General features: G+C 33.3%; 1 protein-coding gene across 3 annotated transcripts; it reads left to right on the top strand.

The window, feature by feature from the left end:
* Positions 1-1,168: 1,168 nt before the first annotated feature.
* On the top strand, positions 1,169-21,287 carry LOC148617256 (epithelial splicing regulatory protein 1-like). 3 transcript variants are annotated; one of them, XR_015922462.1, is made up of 14 exons: positions 1,169-1,916; positions 2,610-2,753; positions 4,524-4,749; positions 9,422-9,511; positions 10,555-10,609; positions 11,793-11,903; positions 13,025-13,200; positions 13,818-13,912; positions 15,321-15,536; positions 15,936-16,193; positions 16,468-16,702; positions 16,956-17,236; positions 18,306-18,516; positions 18,561-21,287. XR_015922462.1 is itself a non-coding variant. In XM_088584787.1 (13 exons), the coding sequence occupies exons 1-13, from the start codon at positions 1,785-1,787 to the stop codon at positions 18,462-18,464; spliced, it is 2,178 nt and encodes a 725-aa protein (XP_088440913.1). In that variant the 5' UTR covers positions 1,169-1,784; the 3' UTR covers positions 18,465-21,287. The 3 variants fall into 3 exon arrangements, 2 of the variants coding, with proteins under 2 accessions (XP_088440913.1, XP_088440914.1); XM_088584787.1 differs by having other exon boundaries at positions 18,306-21,287; XM_088584788.1 differs by having other exon boundaries at positions 1,172-1,916; positions 16,956-17,103; positions 18,306-21,287.
* The last annotated feature ends 2,128 nt before the right edge of the window (positions 21,288-23,415 follow it).

The raw sequence follows: 23,415 nt of genomic DNA, 5'->3' as shown, positions 1-23,415 counted from the left end.
CACTGCTTTGATGTTAAAATGTGGTTTGTGGTTAGAAAGCTAAGGTGAAGGCTGAACAGTTGTATCAATGTATCAGTAGATATTATTCTATACCAGACACCACGTCGGTAAAGAAAACGGTTTACTACATTATTGAGACTAGAGCTAGATGTAGATGACATAAAGGAAAAAGTTCTACTATAGTCATAGTTTAGATCAGATACTGCTACGGGAAAGGTGACTTAAAGGAAACAGGTCTGCAACAGTCATGCATCAGAAAAGAGACTGCTACGGAAAATATAACTGAGAGGAAACAGATCTGCAACATTCATACATCAGACCAGAGACTGCTGCGGAAAAAAATGACGCAAACAGGTCTGCAACAACCACTCACCAGAAAACAGACTGCTACGGAAAATATAACTGAGAGGAAACAGATCTGCAACATTCATATATCAGACCAGACACTACTGGAAAGTTGTGTGTCACAAAACAACCAACACTCGCTTCTTCCTAAAAACAGAACTCAAACAATTTTATTTTGCAACAAATATGCGTAGGTATAAAAAGTCAAACAGATAATGCATAAAACTTTGAAGAAAATAATGAGGGATATGAGGACTCGGTTAATTTATCCCTACATAACTTATGATAGAACTTCTAATGCATGGTGCTTCATTAATAACCAGTTTCATATAACGGGGATTCGTCTTTTTAAATAACTAATAAAGTTTCATGTCAGCCGTTAATGGGTTAATATCGGTGCGTATCATTGTTCGCACCTTGGCTAATTTTTTTTAATTATAGGCCACTTCTTGTATATTCATTCTACATCTGTTCGGGTATTTATTGCGAGTCGCATAAATCAGTTAGAAATAATATAAAATAGGCACGGCTCTTTAAAAATACAAAATATTTACTTTTTGTATAAGATCACATTAAATGACGTAATAATTTTAGACATTTTTATTTTTATAAAGTAATCATTGATAATTATAAAAAAAGGTTTCCCGCAGCAAGTACATGTACAAGGCGAATATTACATATTGTACATGCACGATAAACCGACTAAAATTTGAAATGTTAATATATGATAATAACACATAATAGTATAATTTGAGTAATATCATTTATTTCTATCTGATAATACAGTAAAACTGAGGGTTCCAATTGCCCACAGCGGATGTAGTGCAGATTGTGTATTGCTAATGAATAGGCGAATTGACCAGAGGTCAGGCTATTATAAGTATGACAAGTCTCGAGGGCATTGAAGAGATCATTCATAAAGAAAATACCGGATTATTGGACAATAGATAAAATATAATTAATGTGGATATAGGCGTATAAAAGTCGTAATACTTATGTCCATTCGTTCAGAATGAATTTGGCACAGAGAACGATCAGTTAGTGGCCATTTATCTAAACCCAGGTTTAACTATTTCTACAATTTGTGTATTTTATAAAGATAAGAGGGCTCGTTGATTAGTTAAGTTTAAACCGTCACAGACCGTTCAAGCTAACAAAAGAAGGGACAGATCGTATCGATTTTACGCTGTTTATATTGTTTTGTTGGTGTTCAATGGAGTAACAGCTTGCTTATAACTTCGAAAAGATTGTGATAAAAGTTGCGTGCGCAGGAGAGGCGGTATTTTTATATTCGACAACACGTTGCCACTATATTAGCAATAACATACCCTAAGGATAAAAGACCTGAACTGTCGCACATGGTTGACTCCGGAAAGAAAACACAACACGGTTGATTCACAGGTGAACACTCAACAGGGACTTTATTTTGAAGTGGGAACATGGCCACTTCGAATTCGCATCTTCTCATATTTTTCTGCGCGACTGCTGGAAAAAACGGAGAAGAATTAGGAAATGATGAAGAACAGATTGTTTTATTCGTATACCTTTTATATGATGTCAGTAATTGCAAGGTAAGACAATTTACAGGTGAAAAAAATTTCCCGCACTTCTCAGGTATTCACGCTATATGACTAAGAAAATGATATCGTTGAGTGATAATTCAGGATTTTCGTACATGTCTAGGTACATAATTGACACACTATAATCGTATAAAGAAATTTACGGGTTAAGGACGATGTGTGTCTTTAGTATTTTTAAAAAACACTTAATTTAGTCTTTTCCCGCAGGTGTGAATCGCCCTGTCTATAGCTCAATTGAAACTCCACGTGGGTTTTCTATTTATCTTGTAAATATAGAGAGATTTAATTTTTCATTGTGGTCCTTGAAATTCGCTACCGTATTAAAATAGACCGTTTCCGGATTTCATCCTGCATAATATTTATGACCATGATGATCGTTAAGTTGATTTTACGATTAGATAAAGTGTGAAATATAAGGGGAATGAAAACATATGGTCGTCCGTCATTTTGGTTATTTGCATGCATGTAGTTAATGTAATGTCGACGTGTACAAATACATGTTATTTTACCTGTATATGCTTTTATACAGAAACATTGAATTTATTACAAATAAAGGATAGGCATTATCTACAACTTCTGCAAGCGTTGTATGAGTCAACACTTATTTCATTTTACTTTTTATTTTGAAACAACGTATCAATGTGTATTTGCCTTTTTTAAGTTACGACTATTTTATTTTCCCAGATAATCGCTGTCCAGCAACACTACGTTAAACCTCAACCAAATGAACTATCAGAAACCGTTTTAACAGAGGACTGTAAAGTCGAAACCGGTCTCAACGAGGATGTCATTAAAAGTGCACAACCACTTGAAGTCGTATTGGACGAGGTAAAAATATATAATTATGATAAATCGCTTATAATATTTGTTATTGACCAATCGTTCATTGCCTCTTTTAATTATTACCAATAATGGATTGATGAGTGTTGCTGTTTATTGCAGTAGGCCACGTGAAAATATTTTTATTTTCGGGCCATAGACACGATTGTGTAAATTTATATTTCTATGGATAAATGTAATACTTCAATTTCTGCCAATATGTTGCACCACTAAGTATTGATTTTAGGAATAGATTTATTACTTTAGTATATTGCTATACTGGGCAACAGATGGAAGGAGTTTCAATTATTATAACAACTTATGAACAAGCATATTGCTAAATATGGTGGATTTTAGGGCATTAATTTTATTTATCAAAAAGAGTTTGCAGCTTATTGCATTTTCGGAAGGAAATTTTCTAGAGTTATATGAATAATTATCTTCTCAGGAATGGTAATTAGTTTTTTTGTGACACTTAGCACATTAAGTACTTAAGATATTCCCAACAATATCAGGCAGAATTTAATTGTCAAAAACAGGAATTATGCTAAACATGTAGCTATCTCAAAGTTTAATCATTATCCCTGACCCAATCCATGAGAAGTTCAAATAGTTTACTATCAGTATACAGTATACACCAGTCATTTTCTCAAGACAGATAATTCTGTTGTGCACCTGTCGATATCCGCCGTTAGGACGTTAAGTACTTGTGAAACCTGCCATCTTGTCGTGTATTTATCAACCTTTCGAACGTCAACTTTTTAAAGGAACCATGTAGTTAAAAACAAAATTTATCTTAACTTTCCATTACCAAACTTCAAAAAGCCAATGCAGTTTAAAACTCTTGTTTATTGAAATACAATTAATATCAAACTGAATATCACTTTAAAAATCGCAATTATTGTTGAAAAATTTTTGTGCACCACTGGCTCTAGTAATTGTCAGAAACCCTAATAGCGGAATGCTGACATTTTAATTTCTTCAACTGTTTTGTAGACCTTGAAACACACAAACTAATCACCTATTGACGGGTTTTACAAACTTACAGCCCCGTTTATACCATGAGAAAACGTAGTTTTTGACAGAGACAGAGAGATTTTTCAATGACTGAACGATTGAAATAGATTTAACAAAGTGTACTAAGTTATTTAACTATTGTATTCTCCGACAAAACAGATAAAATGTCAACTCTTCTGCACCTTGTAATTATCAGATATGTCAAATATCAAGTTCCTGAACAACAATGCTTTTTATTTAGTCCCATTTTCAAGCCATTCATCGCCAGACGCTTGATTGTTACTTTCCTATAGCCGTGTGGTCAACTTTAAAATTTTAGGTTTACTCCTTAAAAAGATTATAGACTATACTTTGGTGGTGTGTTTTATAATATTTTACGATAAAACGTTCCAACAGTGTACGAAATAAACAAGAGAATCAAGATCATCTTAAGAAGGTAGACCTAGGGTAAGGGACACATCTCTTCAGAATCACTAGAACGTTTGTATTCAGCATTTTACTTCAATCTTATGTAAGCATCTAATTAACTTGAATTCATTTTATTCTGCTTCAAATGAAAGCTTGAGAGGCTTTGGTGGAATTGAATATAGTACAAACATATCATTGATTTCAAGAGTTATGTCCCTTACCCTAGGACTAAGGTCTACCTCCATAATCTTTAGAATTAATCATCACACATACATACATACATACATAACACATAATCAGAACTTGTCCTTACATACTTTCCGATTGTAAATTTTCCATTCTTTCTCATTTCAGTTCGAAAGATTCTTGTCAGCCAAAGGTGTTCATCCCGAAAATGGCGGGAAATCATTTTGTTTATTAACCGATGGACAATCACATTTAAGACAGTGCTTACATCCGGAAGCTTGTACGAAAAATTATACTCTACCAAGTTACTTTTATAAACAATATGATCTAAGGAATGAATTCAAGAAGTTTTACAAAACAGACAATATACAGAATATCAAGTCAATGTTAGATTGTATCCTTTTTCACCTTAAAGTGTTATGAGTGGTAAAATGATGAAAAATAGTAGGTGAGTACATTGTATATACGTGTTGAAGGATTTCAGGGGCGGATCAAGAGATTTTGAAAAGATGGGGAGTCATTAAAACAGGTGGTTTCAATCTGTAATTTGCTCAACTTATGCATGATATTCGTAAACTTTCTTAAAAGGGGTTTCATCCCGAGGAACCGCCAATTGTCATGATTATTTCTTTTTAACACACATGAATATGACAAGGCTGCTTGTATAGTTCCAAACTCGTATAGACTGTCTATAGATACTGCTCTCACATACTTGTGCCATACACATGATAAAAGTTACCAAATTTATATTGGTTGTAAGATGCACACATATAAATGGTGATTTGCGTTCGAAAGGCACTTCTCGCATTCACGTTCTTGAGGATACAACTAGTATATGATGTCTTTTGATAATTTATGTACTGTGTATGTACGCGGTTTGCATGTATATAGAAGTAATCTTTTTTTTCGAATAATTTTTTGTCATGGAAACAAACTAATTATTAAGTAAATTTGTTTTAAATTCGTATAGAGTATCCAATTATGAAATATTAGATATAACCCACATACTTTATTAAAAAAAGCCATTTTTTATCCAAAGTACATGCAAAGGGCAGAATGTTTGAGAAAGTGGGTAATTTCGTGAGGAACTGGTACAAGTAGAATATTGTGTACAGATGCCATGGTTTCCAAGGACAGTAGTCAATGAACACCATTTGCAGTTTTTTTATTAACATGCAATGAATGACTTTTTGTTTTTTTATCTGTCAATTAGTTTGGATTTTCCAATCACGAATACACTTATTACTCAATGACGAACTTCAAAATTTTCACTTCACTTTTAAAAACTTTCGTAAAATGAAAAATAAACAGCAAATATAACGTGTAAATTCGTTTTAAGTAGTGTTTGCTCAGGCGATAGACCATATTACTTCGTATTTAAATGTCAGGAACTACCCAAAAGAGAGAAAATAATATAATTTCCTATAAATATTGTTATTTCATCTTAGTTTATGATCTTAAGAGTTTTAAATTTACTTATATGATGACTAAATACCTAATCATTTTCCCTCCTTTTATGTTTGAGACTAATCAGCTTAATATGAAGAATTTGCAGACAAATGTGACGAGGTCAAATAGCATCATGAATATGACCCCTTGTAATTGACATGCCCATGTCTAAACAAGGGTCGCGGCAAATAAGATAAGATTGTCAACTGATTATGGCACAAGACATCCGTTTTTCTCAAATTATATAAATTTAATACGTACATATTTTGCACTTCTTGTATAAAATATCATGCCATGATTCGATTGAAGTGAAACATTTAAGCAAATTAAATTTGCCCAAACCCCAAAAATTATTTACACCCCTCCCATTACAGAAAATAGGTTATATCAGCTTGATAAAAGATTGATATAAGAAACAGGACGAGTGATATTTAGTTGACAACAGTTTAGAAGAAATCCTCAGTCTTAAGTTTTGAATTTTAGCCAAAGGAATATCTTAAAATTTATTTTAAACCTAAACCACTTCAGTTTGATTTAGTATTGCCATTCCCCCCATCTTTCATGGCACGATCTCCGGTCTAGCTTTCTGATGTTTAACTTTATATGCATGTATACAAAACACCCCAATTTCTACCTGATCGACGTGTCTCTCGTACCTAGCACTATAGAGAATTTTATCTATCATCACAAAAACTTTCACTCGGTCTATTCCGGGTAGATATTTGATTAATCAGTTTAAAGTTATGGACTTAATGTAGTGGCGTTAGACATTTTTGTAAATTATCTTTAAATGTTGGTTAAACTAATGATAAATTTCAGAAGGGAGATTTGTGAGCTAATTGGGGACACCAACCTAAGACTCCCTTTTACATAAGTACTTTTAATACTTCTAGTCACAACAAATTAAAAGTTCGATTTTGTGGCCTTTATTTTAGGTAAACGTAATTTTTATGACAAACTGAATGTTAAAAACAATTTATTTCGATGCGTGAAATGGTATAAGACAAAATCTTAAAAGGAACTTGACAATTGTTATTCGTATGTTTATATGTAGACAAAGCAAGTTAGTCAAGCAATTAAAACAAGTATACATGACAATCTCTGGTGATTTATGTTGTAAGGAAGATATTAAGTCCCTGGGGCTATTGTCAAGCTACGTAAAGATCATATATTTTACGGTCTATGATATACATTGGCCCCCGAGGTAATCCAAAACACTCAACCTGTCTTCAGCTCCAGATGACTCTTCTTTTGTTTTTTTGTGGTCTTTTTTGTTTACCTCTGAAATGATGTACGTTTTAAGAATTATTTTGGTTGACCTCTGTCTTCGTCCTCGGGCATACGAGGCGAGCAAAGACAGTGATTCATATCAGTGCAAGTTGGCTCCTGTGTTTTAGTGTCCTTTGACAAGTGAAGTCATTCTGTAAAAAGAGATAATAAACATATATTGCCTTTTAAGTTTTAAAACAATACAAGTGACCTTCTTTTTCGGAAATAAGTTATCTCTGTTCCGTACGAATGGTATTCTAAATTGGACTCCTTTGTGATTAATCGTCTTGAAGCACATATTTTCTTTTTAGAATTTGTTAAGCCTGACCACCTTGATCGAAAACAAAAGTGAATTCAATCACGCAGAGGGATTTTTCCTTTCGTGTCAGAGATTACTATTTTATAACACTTTCCCCTTCGTAAAGTTTTTTGTTCCTTTTAAAAATGCGATTTGGGCTAGGAAACCCTATATGTAATTGTCATTCAAAGAATCCGAAACAATGGCTACTGATCACCTGATCAATTAGAGAAAAAGGCGCCGAAACAATGGACAGCGATTACACGACCATTTAGAGTAATATTATTTTAAAGTTTAAGAAATACCCAATAGGTGACTGTTCCAATAAATATACAAAATATTTAGTCATTACTTGTAATGAAGTTGTCAAAATAAATATACAAAATATATGTATAATTATTCTAATTTTACTCATTAAAACTTACAAATAACTAACAAATGCAAACAAAGAAAATTACATGACGAATGTGAAGTAAATTTCCTTTCTTCTTTTATTTGTAACGTTTGGTCGTTTGCTTCAATTACAATTAAAAAATCTAATAATGAAATATTTGATGACAAAACACTATGAATAAGTCATGGTTGGTGACATGTAGTACAGGTCAGTACAAGAGTCAGGCAAACAAAGTATATTAACATATAATTGATCAGGTCATTGGAAAACGCTGATTTCTTTCTTTCTGGGTGTTATTTTACTGTGAACTTTTACCGCCTGTATGAACAGACGGACAGACACAGAATTAACTTGCAAATCGCATTTTACTATACAAGTGTCGATTATTGTATATATACATGGATAAAACGCGACATTTCTGTGAATTTGCCTGGTCTGTATGTATACCTGTGCTGAAACGGCATGAGGAAATGCAAATTTGATTCACTAATTTGACATTTGGCATTAAATTTGAATAAAAAATCGTAAATTAAAATAAAAAGATACTCAAGTATACACGACGCTAATATAATAGATATACTTGTTACGAATTTTCTATACGCTCTATATGTTAGCGTTATTTTTACAGGACCAACAGCTGATCAACTATTTTAAAGGGAAAAATAGAAAATCGTTTAATTCCTTAGATAAATATTTATTATATTCCCTATTGTCAATTGATAAAATTTTATTTTGTCCCATTTTAATCCTCTTTATTGCCACAAATCTTCCTAAATTCTTTATCAGAAGTTAGTCTCACGTTTGCTCTTTGTTTAAAGAATTGTTTCCACCAAGAATGTTTACATTTGAATACACCAATAAGTATGGACCACAACAATAACCTTGAGAACAAACATTTCTTTTCCCTTTCTGGGTGTTACATGCTTATGTGTTGTGCGGTTTTATTTTCTTCGTTTGTATCCCCATGTTCGATCTTAAAATGATAATAAATACTACTGAGCATGACTTTACATTTTGGTTTAACGTCTTCATTATGGATAGGGCGTTGCACTGTATCGAAAAAGACAATTATGTAATAAATGAAAAGACATTTTGGATTTTCCCTTTAATATAAAAAAAACTAACTCTGTTGATTTTTGTAATTTTATTTTTTTAAATTAAAATTTTATTCAGCATTTTTCCCACAGATCCACTACATTGATTCATACCGATATTATCTAAATCCATGCCTAAATGACTATTCAAATGACTGATACAGCTAGCTCATTATCATAAACTTCATAATTTCACACCTGGAAGAATTTGTTGCATTAAAATTTCAATAACGTATCATAGTCTCGGTTATACGGTTGAAACTCCCAAGAGACGTGTATACTTAAAATGAAAAGCAATCACAATCAATAGTTATCCCACCCAACAACCACGTAAACAAATCCAGAAAACTGCAACAGAATTTATATATTTTTGAGGTTTTCATTCAATCCTTAGTGGAATTTTAAACGTCCTTTTCGACACTTCAGTGGAATTTGTAGATTTCTCAACGTCTTGTTTAAGGAAGTTGTTTTTTTTTTTGTCATATTGAAGCGGAATTCTGAGGCATTTAAGGTTGAAACCTGCAATATTAGAATTCGAACTTTCCTTAACCATTGGTCTCAGACTTAGGTTTACAAGAAGATCATTCAGTGGAATATGGTGTACGGCAGTGTCAGGAAATGGCAAAAATTCTTCATCGACTTTTAAACGATGGTAAGTATACTTCATGCATTTAACTTATGCTGACCACCACGATGGTGGCGTGGTAGCTTGCTCGCCGCGAGTGCGGAAGGTCAATGGTTCGACCCCGGCCTGGTGACGCCAAAAAATCGGTCACTGCTTCTCAATCATGCAAGCTTACATCGTATATATTGGCGACTGATAAGTTGGGGCTGTCCATTGATCAAACGTTCTTAAGGATCTGCTATAATACGTAAAAGCACAATATATCATTCAAACATTTATCTTCTTGTTCATTCTCCACTTTTATTGAGCGGTTTCTGAAATGCATGTTATTGCTTGTATTTTGTGTACATGTATGATAATTTGCGATGACGAAAACGGCTGTCAATGTCTTGAGTATGTTTTTAAAATTTAGCTGCCTCATCACTCTTTTCAAGGTGTAATAGTTTGTACTCTTAAGAATAACCACAAACTGTACACTTTTTGTCAATTTATAAAGAGCTACCACATGTCAATACATGTAGGAATACGGTATCTCCCCCATCTCGGCGATTAGATCGTGTCGTTATTGTAAGAAAGAATACAAAATTTGCTATTATGCATTTTCATTGTGCCTTAAAAGGAGCACCGTTGACCTCTATCATTACTTATATATGGAACTCCTTTTGAGATTGACTAACTTTTTATCTACATGGATATGTTTCAGCCTGATTCGGTCATCAGTTTGTTTTAAGCCCGTGGGCCGTGACGGGAAGATATACCCTCCCTTTATCATTAAATCAAACGATAAAACGTATCGCCATTCCATCAGTAATGTATACAATGAGGTGTTGACGTGAAGGGTGATTTGTGTTTATATACGTCTTTATGTTTATTATTGGTGTTGACATCAAACAAGTGTTTTTCTCAGGGATTGTAAGGATTATCTACTTCGCAACGCGATTAATGCGATAATTTTTGTATATTACTTTTGGGGTATTAAACAATTTTGATTAAATAATTTTGATTAAATTTGATGTCTATGCAAATATTGGCATTATTTTCATGTAACATTTTTTTTTGTCTTTTTGTAGGTCATGTGTTCAGTAACCCCGAAATTATCAACGAGAGACTAGAACCAGGTATTTGGTAAGTAATGGCTAGATGCCAGTCTTCTCAATGTCTGTGCGTCTGTACCTTGTATCTGTTTTGCCTTTGTCGGACTTCGTCCTAAATCATTTTCAAATCCTTATAAATCATTAGTATACATTCGATCACAATTACTATTTTTTGGGTGTGAAGATCTGTGCTCTATTAATTGTAATGTGACATCGGGCATTGATAAGGTCATACACTGTGGGCATGATATACAAATAAAAAAGCGGATGCAAGTTAACGTTAATGAAGTACATGTACATACGTATGTTGTTATTGATACTCTTGATTTCGTACAACCATTCACCAGTCTGTCTACACATGTACATGTAAGAGATTTACATACTTATATGTGTATTTTCATAATTTGCTAGAAGCAAAATATGACCACGTTTACCAATAAAACATGTTTGATTAAACACTGAAACTATAGATAAAGGAGAAATGTGTTGCTGGAAGGTTTTATGTTGATGTGAAAATACGAGCACGATAAATCTAGAGATATTTCGGATGCTAAGTTAAACAAACAAGGGGGCTTAAGCCGCCGGACAATGGCGGCTTGAAAAGGAAACGCTTAACTGAATACGTCAGATTATGTTGACTGGCTTATTTTATTAACGTACTCCCCTGCAACAGGTCGCGAAATAATTAAAACTTCCGAGTTATTTTCCGTAGGGCGGTCAATAAATAACTGTGACATATTGAAACTTTTAGTCGCCGAACAAATTTATCAACAATAGATCAAAACTTTGGATTTGAATTAATTCAACATGAAGTGTCAGCCGATATTGTTCCCTTTTCAAGTATGAATTAAAATGAAAAATATGTTACCTTTTAAAGTTAAGAAGCACAAAAGATTCTTAATGAGATTTGAAAAAAAGTTCATTAATAAAAGAAACACTCTTTCATTGCACATAACATTGACCTTATAAATGTAAATACGTAGTGTGTTTTCAAATTAAAACATGGCTGTTACTGTAGGCGTTTTTAAATTTGCCTGTTTTTGGTATGCTTTCAAGGGTTTCTACATTGGTCGTCTGCTAGTCGAAAATTGAAGACATTTCTTGAGGATAAATGTATTAAAAAAATTGAGAGATACAGAAAGAGAATGATATTTACCATACTATATATGTAGTGAAAATTGAAAATAAACATATTTTTTCTTCACAATTTGCAGTAGTAAATCTGACGTCGTTGACGACGAATCGGTCGTAAGAGCACGTGGACTACCTTGGCAATCATCAGACCAAGATATTGCCAGATTTTTCAAAGGACTCAATATTGCAAAGTAAGTAAATGCTCACAGTTGTTTCCAAACATTTGTTTATCCAAATAATTGATGTTCATACAGTTTGGATACTATATCCGTTTCTTATTTCAAGTGGTATTAAATTTAATCAGATAATTCCCGCCATAGACTTCTACATCCTGGTCAACTGCAGATTACATTGTACTTAATAAGTCTAAAACTGGTCAATCATTGTTCATTTATACTTATTTCATGGTAGAGAATGGATGTTACAGAGTCAAAAGAGTAGGTTTTTCATATTAATATTTGGTTCTTGCTAGCTTAATCAGTTTATTGGTTTAAAATCCTTATAGTATGTTTAAAGTTGCTAATTGTACAATAGGAGATGGTGCAAGTTTTTTCTTGAATTACTTTAATACATGTACCTCCGAATATTATTTTTGAAAATGCGTTTATATGTAAAAACTCACTAACAGCTGTTTACAGTGGTATAGATAAAAGTGAATAAAGTCGAAAGTTCAATGCACACAATTACACATGTACATGTCGCATTTTAGAAGTCATTATATGTATATATATATATGCACAACTTTCATTTTATATGCCATATACATGTGTACATAAAATGAATGTTCTTGTACAGGTCTCATTTTAGAGACCAGAGGACAAATACATAGTGAAATAGCCAACTATGACGAAAACCGGTTTGCATGAACTAGAACATATTCTGTTGTAACACTTCACCTGATACCTGTAATATTATAACTTAACAAATATACACCAAAAACATATATGTAAATATGTACTATCTCTGCATCAGTGAATATTGATGATTAATCATTCATGCACACTTCTACCATCCATTATGATGGGAAATATATAATTATATGCACTTTAGTAGACCCTTTTGTGCTAACTGTAGACTAGTCGATGAGCATGCATAAAGCATGCTTAATAAGCATGTACACTTCCGTGAGGGAAATTCTTTTGTTCTACCCAAGCCCTACCTCGCTGAAGTGTATACTGAGTATGCTCATCAACTTACCACGAAAAGGTCTATACACATGTGTATTTAATTGATAGTCAGACGTCGTTGCATTTTGTCTTGAGTTATAATCATGGTGTTAGCACTGTACAACCCTTCAATTTTAACCTTTCAGAGGTGGTGTTGCTCTCTGTTTGAGTCCACAAGGACGGAGAAACGGTGAAGCTCTGATTCGCTTTGACAATGAAATGAATCGCGATCTTGCCTTAAAGAGACATAAACATCATATAGGACAGCGATACATAGAGGTATACAAAGCTACGGGGAAGGATTTCGTCAATGTTGCCGGAGGTAAGAAAAAAAAACATAACGAAAAGAGCCCAGAAATTTTTAAGAGAGATTCCATAAATTTTGAAAAGAGAGGTCCCAGAAATTTTGAGAAGAGTCATTCCAGAAATGGCGGATCTAGGATATAATACGCTCATTTTTCAAAATTTTGCAAGAAATTAAACATTCCCGGATCCTCAACTGAGAAAGAAACTATTTTGGGAGATGTTGAAAATACCATGTGTTAACTACATGTGATCCCTTTTACATTCGAAACTTTTCCAATAATGCATCGTAATGTGTTAATTATAAGTTGCTCTTGTTCCAGGTGGTACCGAACTTTTAAAACATTTATTTTTATCGTCCCAACTTGATAAGAAAACCGACGTAGTTTCTTAGGATCGATTCGATTTTACATTTTCCTGGAGCAGAATGAACCCATTTTCAAAATGATTCTAGTAAGACAAAAATGCATGGATAGTTGATTCTGTAGTGGAGCTCTAATATGCCCATGAAAAGGAGTAAATGTAAGAAATTACCGTATCAAATATTTCAGACTAAAGCCCTTTTTATCCAGAATTCTTACAGTAATAAAACGTTCCAGTTTTCAGTTGAGCTCATACTATTTTCTGGGTTTTTAGGCAGCAATACAGAAGCTCAGGCATTCCTGTCTCGAGGTGGTCAGATCATTGTACGCATGCGTGGTTTGCCTTTCACAGCAACTGCACAGCAGGTGGTAAGTACAGTTTTGGTGATGGTGCTTTGCATGACTTAATGACATTTCGCTCTTATGTGTGATTGTTGATTTAAAGATTTTTTTTATTGCAACCATGAATTGACCAGCTGACAGAAAGCAGAATTAGAAATAGATAGTATTTGATATTGTTTACATCGTTTTCTTCCCAGAATGAACCGTTGAAGTAAATCTATTGTGCTCATAATTATGCTCGTTTTTAGCATCAACTTTTTACTTATTAGTCAAATGTAAGTTGACCCTTTACATACATGTATAACAATAGTGTTTAACCTACGAAAGTTCACTAGACTGGATATAGCAGTAAATTATGTATAGTAGAGTAGCAAACTGGAATCTAATATAAGTGCACCTGCACTTACTATTGTCAGTGTATCATTTTCTTTAAATGCAGTTTGAAAGGAATAAAATCTGGGGATGGAATTGAAAAAAAATAAAAAAATAAATAAATGAACTAAAACTGTTCCAAATAACACTTGATGCGTTTTTCAGCTTGAGGTCAGATAGCTATAAATAGCTATGTCGTAAGGTAAGTCAAGAAATAAACAAAACGTGTGGAGGAAGGGAAAATAGGCAGGTCATCGGTTCAAAAGTGTTTTTTTGGGTCGCCATAATGGGACAGACTGGTGACAGTGGTAAACCAATTGTATTGCAAGATTTAAAACGGTGCGGGGCGTAGGTTGCAGGCTATTGTAACTATGGAAACTCCACCTAGGTGTGGAGCTGGTTATAACCATTATAATATTTTGGGTGCCCAGGTATTGGATTATGTATGTTAAAACCCTTTTACATAATCTACAAACACTCAGGCATTTCAACGACTTATATTTTTTGTATGTATTCTCTTTTTATTCATCTATGCATGCATTAGATTTTTCTATAGTATCTATAAACATGGTGTTTGCTGGAAACCAATAAGGAAAAAAAACCATGATGAAGGAGTGAATTATATCATGATATTTGTGGTACACCATTAATTTTAAACGTTCATCATCAATGAAATGAAAGAATGAAATTCTTAGGAACTTCGATACGCGTTGTATCGCTTTTGTAACATTTTTCTTTGTCCGCTTTTCTACAGCAAACATTCTCTTTAAGACTCTTGATGTCCATTGAACTTTTATTGCGTTTCTAAATTTCTATTTAAATTTTGCGTTTATAATTCATAAATTTTAAGTCTTTTTTACTTCTTGTCAACGTTTTCGTGTCTCGAAATTTTAGTTTAAATTTTTAACCAGTTTTCACGAAGGAGTTGAGATGCCTGTTTAGGTCACGTGGTTAAGAAAGATGCTTTTTACTCTGCTGCATGTTGGTGTGATTTTACAATTAAACATTTCATCAAATTGTCATGTACAGAGCTATGAGCTATTTTGTGTCTTTGCGCTTCCAGCTAGAGTTCTTTGCAAGGGAACCAAATGGCTGCACTGTACTTGATGGTGAAGAGGGTATACTGTTTGTACACTATCCTGATGGAAGATCTACTGGCGATGCTTTCGTATTGTTCGAGACGGAGGACGAGTCAAACACGGCACTTAAAAAGCACAGAGAGATTATGGGAACGAGATACATTGAGTTGTTTAAAAGCACAGCTGCCGAAGTGCAACAGGTATAAACAAACAATACTCCAGCCAGTATTGGAAGTACAGTCAATCCTGTATTAAGTGACTTTCCGAGGGAGAGCAAAATCATGGTTACATAAGACAGGTGGTCTTATAACTCATAGGAGTATTTTAATCTTGGTATTTAAAGACATGTTTTTGCTAAGTCAAGTGGTCGCTAAGATTAAGTTTGACTGAAAGACGAAATCGTTAACTTTTATTGTAAAATTATATCAGATGCTGAGTGAATCTTTACATAGAGAAATTTTATAAAGGTAATTATATAGGCATTATCTACTAACAAATTGATTTTCAATCATTAGTTTCATCACAATTTCATTTGATGTTTAAATGCACATTACAAAATCTTACAAAATGTATATCAAGGATAATTGACGAATTTGCAGGTTCTAAACAGAAGCATGGACCCCAGAAACCCCGAACCCGTTTTAGAAACACAGTTGCCTCCCTTAATAGCACAGATTCCCCCTCCAGCCTCGCTTCCATACATTCCACAAAGTATTATAACTAGCGGAACGAAGAGGGACTGTATTAGATTACGAAATCTCCCATCAACAGCTCAAGTGACAGATTTGCTTACATTCCTGGGGGAATTTTCTCAGTTTATTGTATACCAAGGTGTTCATATGGTTTACACAGCACAGGTAAGTTGGATTAGGTTTCTGTGCTTTGAAAGGTTCCCTTTGATTAGAAGTTAATTTTGATCATATTCATTTGATTGATAACTTAGATCTAGACTACTTCCCACCAGATATTTAGAAAGATTATTCATGTTTAATCTATATCATATGTCATACATGTGCAGTGGGGTTTACAATAAAGTATTCGATTGATCCACCTCCAATCAAGCTGAATGGATTCCTCTAAAATCAGAGACCTCGTTGGTATAAATAATGAAACCATTTTTACTTGCTTCAGGGTGAACCGTCTGGAGAAGCCTTTATTCAGATGGATTCCGAAGAATCTGCTGCCCTGACCGCTATCAATAGAAATAAACGTCAAATGGTTCATGCCAATAAAAAGAGAGTGATTGAGGTTATTCAATGTTCAGGGGAGGACATGAATCTCGTTTTAACCAATGGCATTCCAACAGTACCTCAACCAGCAGCTCTGCCTCAAATCATAGCTGCACAACGACCTATTTTGTCACCATGTAAGTATTAGTTAAATCTTAATCCATGTCATACTGCCTATAAAACTTGGAACCGAAGACATCTAGAAATATTTTAAGTTTTTGTTCACTACCTTATAAAATAAAGAAAAATATTTTGAAAAGACGTATTTTTTTCACTATAAAGGAAGGAGCATGAAAATGCTTTTAATTACGACTTATATGTACAAAGTATACTTATATTTTTCACTATAGCTTACACTTTAAGACAAATATCTGACATTTCAATTCACAGCTGCACCGACTTTGATTCCCCAACCAGTTTCAGCAATGATGCCAATAACACAGTTTCCTCAGCCTCTGCCGGCAGCCTTCCCGACGCACTTGCCTACACAAGCTGCTATTCCACAGAGGCCAGCCTTTTATCCACAGATAATATACTGGTACCCAAGTCCTCCATTATCACCGCAGACATATCTAACCAATGCGGCAGGACCCGCAGTTGTAGTTATGCGGGGTCTGCCCTTTAACGCTACTGTTCAAGATATCTTGAACTTCTTTCAAGCTTTTCCAGAGGTATGTCAAGTTCTTTCTAAAATCTTGTTTAATTAAAAAAAAGTAATGAAATTGTAGGAAAATTAAAATATAAAACACATTGTGACTTTTCGTAAAACAAGTTGAAGTTGTTTGCTTTATATTTTTGAAATCTAAGAAGAATTTAAGTATTTGCAGAAACCTTTGGGATACCTCTCGAACTGGGACAGTATGTAGTGTGGATCATATAATCTAGAGCACTTTTTACTTATATTCACTTTGCTTGTTAGAATTTAGTGTGGTATTTAATTACTAGTTTTCATTTACCTGCTACTAACCGCATCTTTTTACCATGACCGATTTTTCTTTTATATAATTTGAAAACGAACCAATCAACCAAGTTGAAGCACGAAGATATATCTTCTATTATATATAGCGGTCTCCACATTCAGGCTTTCTTTATCTAACATATTTTCATTTCTTACTTCCTTAATTTATAGTAGAATTTCTGTATCTTTAGAGTTTAAAGAAACTTGCATATTATATTTTTTCTGTTCATTACTTAATCTGGCATGCTTTTATGAATCTTTCGTTACCTTATGTTAACATATTTATTAAAGTTTTCACAACTGATAAATTTTACCTCAATATATGGCTAGTGATGTTTAGTAAATCGGTCATGGTTTTTCATTATATTTGGTAGGAATATATTTTTAACCTTACATATTAGTTTTGAGTGATTTATCTTCTTACTTACAAACTTCCTTAATATGTTTATTTAAATGAATAATTTCATAATAATTTCATAATAATTTGAATTAACGAAAACAAAGAAGACAATTTAAAGAAATAGGTGGTTTTAGAAATCTTTGATTTAAATAGAGGGAAAAAACAACGTAGTTTAAATACTGAGGAAAGAATTTTGCATAATAGACATTTCTTTTTATAGAAAATCTTCAGCTCTATATCAATGTTTGAAAAAAAAAAAGGTTTTTGATTTTATGCACCGATAGAGTTTTCTCCCTATCGTAAAATTTTGGCACAACAGTTTGATTTGACATACTTAGAGTTGTCTCCCTTTTGTTGAGTTTCGTATAATTTGCTTTTGCAGGTAACCCCTGAATGCATTCAGATACAATACACACCCGATGGAAGGCCGAGTGGAGATGTTCTTATAACTTTGCCAAACAGACTAGAAGCTGAACGTGCAATAAACACTTTAAACAAGCAAACCATTGGACAGTGCATCATTGATCTGATCATGGTGTAACTTAATACATTGGACAGTGCATCAGTGATCTGATCATGGTGTAACTTAATACTTTGGACAGTGCATCAGTGATCTGATCATGGTGTAACTTAATACATTGGACAGTGCATCAGTGATCTGACCATGCTGTAACTTAATTTTCAACCAATCATGCTATTGATAGACATTTAACATTCCAGTATGGATGACCATTTCGACATTTCGCTGTCATTTTTAGTTAGTATGGTTAGATTTGAATTCGTTTTTGATCTGATGCGTTGCATACAAATAAGTACACATTTTTATTTTGTTTTCTTATCATCATAATTTAGTGCTATGTTTAATATAAAGCCTTCTATGCATTTGTGAGTGAATTATAATGCACCATGTTCTGTTGAAGTCAAAATTTTAAGTACCTGTAACTACAGTACTTATTTCTATGCATCACATTGAACTTTTCCAGTCAATTATCTTGCCTGTCTCTTAAGATCTGTTGTTTTTGTCTTAAATTCTTCTGGCCGGATTGTTTTCCCAGACTGCATATTTAGAATACAAAGTAGAATTTATTTTTTTCACATACCGCTTACTTTCCCTAGTTGAAGTTTGGTCTTATGTCATTGATACTTGTGAAATATTCTAATTGTCCTGAAAATGTATAGGTTGTGATTTTAGGTAGTGCTTATGTTATGTCCTATGAAGGCCAGATGTAATTTAATTGTTTGTTTTATGAGCTGTTGTTTTATATTTTGTTGATAATTGTTGAGATTTTATTGCATGCATATTAAGTGCCTTATGACGATATTAACTGTCTTTCAATTGAGATCTGAGGTATTTTTTAAAGCTCAATTTCTAGCAGCATATCAATTTCACATTCCATGACTACTACGCCAGGGTTGCCCAGTATCAGGTCTCCTATTTGAAGTATTTAGTTTGGACATTTCGATAGTTTTATAATCAAATTTTACATGCGGCAAACTTTCATTTTATTCTTGCAGAAGATGTTTGGTATACCAATTTAAAAATATTGTTTACATTTACAACCATGATATATTTTTTCAGCTATCATCGTAAAATCAACCATCTCTGCTTTTAATCATAATTTTGTTAGTGAACCAATATTCATGTGTTCATGTTTGCCCATGTACTTTACAAATCTAGTCAATTTACAATTGTTTTAATGTATAAAATACATGTTAACTGCCTTCCAACATTTGATGAATCAAACTACTGTTTTAAAATAAAAAAGATGTCGAACATAAATTTAAGATCATCATTTTTTGATACAGAGAGCAATCCATGACAAATGTGCAAAATAGACTTTATGACTGGTTTTCAATTTCATGAAATAAAATAACAAATGCAAAATATTAATATGTTGAAGGTGCAATATTAACAGTCATTTATTAACCCTTTTACATAACCCTTTAGGGGTTTATAATTTCATTCCGATTGATTAAAGTACATGTAGTTTTGACTTCAAATTTCATGTTTTATTCAATTTAGATATGTATTTTCACTGTATGTACATACGGATGTAATCGATGAATTGTTTGTACCTCATTTCATTACTATGTGTTTTTGTATATTGTTCTACGCAAATGACTATTTGCATTGTATATAATATTGTATACTAAATTTCATTCATGGCAATAAAACAATTTTGTGTATATTTGGTGGTGGTGCGGTTTTTGGCATTATGGTGGCGGCTTGCTTAGTTCTATTTTGAGCAATGGAATAGTGGGACATCACAAGAATCACATATGATACTCAGCTATAACAGTGAATTGACAAAAAGGGGACCCATAGCATAATGCTGTAGCACGGTTTAATGTTTGGCCTTTGGCTTTTTGGCGGGTAAGGTATTTGTTGTAGAAATTATTTATTTATTTATTATTACTCATAACTAGTTTAATCAGCATTCATTACTTTAACGCCAAAGATTATGAGTTTGAAATAACACTTTTTATTGGTGAACGGTACATTTTTACAGCATTTGTGACACGCGGGTTTTAAATTCTGATCCAACTGTGATATTATTTAATATTTATAATAAATTATTTATGAGTATATTATACATATTAGTGTAGACTACAAGTGTTTATTTGCTAAAAAATACTTGTTATAAGTGACATTTGTGTGTTATTCTTGTGATGTTATCCCTACTCCGTATATTATCTGAAAACATAATTACCAAAGGTGAAGGTCATACCCCTAAATAGTTATGTTACCAAGTTCGTGATTGGGTAATATTTACAACTAATAGCATCCGAGGTAACATGGTTCAACGTTGTGTGAGGGTGCTGCTTGATAGGCAAGATGGTACGGTAGCCCTTATGTGCCATATTTCACGTCTTCTTAATACTCATACGTTGACAAACTCCGAGAGCAGTTTATTAATTTTACCTTTGACCCGACATAGTTAATTAAATGCATGTAACGGTTACGGAAACGTTGCTGCTCCGGAGTTTGATCTCAATGGGTATACTCGTGCCAGTCCTTGCGATCTTTTTTCTCTCTGTAGCAATACCATCTTTGCTTGTACTCCCCGTGTGCAATATAAATTCCTTCATCTGGGGTTCTTGGAGGTTTAGGCGCATGTCGCTGGTGTTTAACTAGTCAATTTTTAACTAGATGCATGTTTTTATTTATTTAAACACATCATTTCATATTTAATATCACCTTTTAATATAAAACATATCATATTTTATTTTTTTTGTTTTAACATATCAATTCTTATATTAATTTGTTGTTGAAAGGTAAGTTTTAATGCCTTTGTGTTCTAAGTATATTTTGTTGAATATTTGTTTTGAAATTTATTATTGAATAAATTATTTTCATCCAAAATGCACAATATAGATATATAATAGATTCCCTAGTTTCGAAGATACAACTTCAAACGCTGATAATATAATTTTAAAACTAATTTTTGCAGAGGTCAAAATTTGAAACCTTTTCTGCAATTATCGAAAACATCGGCCACAATAAATTGAAGTTGGTTAAATTTAAAATAAAATCCCCCGTTTTCATGTAGAATTTTAGGTTAAACTTAGAAATCATTTTCCAGAACAAATTTGATACTTAACGACTTTGCACACGTTGTCATAAACAGATTATAACAGAGCACTAGAAGCACAAAATCTAACATAAACATTCCAGATATTTTTTTAAATTTCTTTATATGATAAACCTTACTCTTAGCTATTCTCAATTAGAAAATTGACCCTCCTCTAATGTTCTTGTATCATGTTAATTATCACAAACACAACAGATATAACTAGTTCCCTAGCTCATTTTCCCCGCAACAGAAAACTCAGCTCCTGGGTAATATAATCTTGTACACTTGAAGGGCCATTCGATCAGAATTTAGATGTGGATTAACCATCCAAGTCCCCAGGTTTCTAGACAGATCATACCACGCTTTTCAGTGTTATATTATGATTAATTACACATGCAGTGAATATAAATGTTATCTTCTGCAACCAACAAACATGCAGCAACAAGGCATCTCGCTAGTTCAGGAATATAAATTTTCTATGAGGCAATGGATTGAGGAGAGGAGAGGTAAATACATTGGAGGCCCTATGGGATATTAGCGCCGTATATAATTATGTTCTTTAGTTCAATAGTAGCAAAGTGTAAACTGCGTTCAATGCGTTGTATTTTGTTCATAGAGGGAAGTTCGGGGGGGGATCCAGGATTTTAGATTAGGAGGGGGAGGGGGCGCACAGTTGAAAAATTTTGGGGTAAAATTTTTGAAATATTCTTCTGGAGTGGGTGCAGTGTAGATATTTTTTGTGGTAAAATTAGCGAGAAATTAAAGTTTCAACCTTAAACCGCCTTAAACCCATGCTTTGCAAATTTTAGGGGATGCGCACGCCAACCACGCCCCTGCCTGAATCCGCCCCTGGAGTTTACAAGGTTAACGTGTTTATATAGGGGATAATGTGCAGTACGCAAATAACTAATAATTTATTAGTACCGAAATATTCTACCTCTCACCCGATCTCTGGTCTGTATTAAAACTTTCCGAGAACACGGCCATATTCATCCGATCCGAGATGAAAAAATTGTATACCGTAGGGTGCAGAAAGGCTGATGTTTATGCACCAACCTAATATCCTTTTGTTTTTTTGGGCACAATCAGGCAACAAATGGAAAGAGTGCTTGACTTATTACCCGTGATGTCTGATAACTAATGCAGAGTGTATAGGTCTTCATTGAACTATATATATCAAGGGGTTTTACTGATTTTCCAATATTAAGTTTTCCTCCCTTACTACGCTGTACGGCATTGTGTGAAGAACAAAGTCGTCTATTACAGTCCACTACTTAAATATTTTTTACTCCAGTTTTCAATATAATGTTAGAGGAAAACAATGTCGAAAGTTTATTTTTAATTTGTTGGACATTTATACTATATGGCTACTGAATTGACGCTTTTAAAATTTAAACTGGGTTATTGTCATTACGCCGTAAAGAACACTAAACACAAGTTAAAGCTCTTAGTATTAGTAATGTAGCGTTGAGTTCCATTATTTATAAACAGTGATAAATTGCCAAACCCTTTGTTTTCAGACGATCAGATATGTAAAATATATGTTCTTCACGTGTAACGACACCAAAATGTGTTTACAATGGCGTCGACGAACCGAAGCGAGGCTTGAGACATCTGACTATCATCGGAATAACAACAGTTCGTAAAACAAGTAAATTCAGGTTATTCAAACCCACGTTCTGTAAAACAATGCGATATTATCTGATCGTCCTATCAACCCAAAAATAGAGTGTGTTAACAATATCAACACCAAAGTAATGATTTGACAAAAAAAAGTTTAAAAAAAAAAATCGACCAAGAAGTTCTTAAAATGTATATGATACCTTGTGTTCAGTGAACTGTTTGAAGTATTATACTGCATAAACAAGTAAGACACCATGGTCGAAGTTAATTGAAGAAATAATGTCGGTACATGTA

Source organism: Perna viridis, chromosome 5, assembly GCF_037379345.1.
Source record: "Perna viridis isolate PV_CMFRI_1.1 ecotype Kerala chromosome 5, ASM3737934v1, whole genome shotgun sequence".
NCBI classification, from domain to species: Eukaryota; Metazoa; Mollusca; class Bivalvia; order Mytilida; family Mytilidae; genus Perna; species Perna viridis.
The sequence above is the reverse complement of the archived record's forward strand: the minus strand, read 5'-3'. Positions and strand labels throughout refer to the sequence as shown.

Coding starts and splice junctions, on each gene's coding strand:
- LOC148617256 (XM_088584787.1), top strand. CDS start 1,785: ATGGCCACTTCGAATTCGCATCTTCTCATATTTTTCTGCGCGACTGCT. Junction 1,917..2,609: donor ATGATGTCAGTAATTGCAAG/GTAAGACAATTT, acceptor TTATTTTCCCAG/ATAATCGCTGTCCAGCAACA. Junction 10,610..11,792: donor AGACTAGAACCAGGTATTTG/GTAAGTAATGGC, acceptor CACAATTTGCAG/TAGTAAATCTGACGTCGTTG.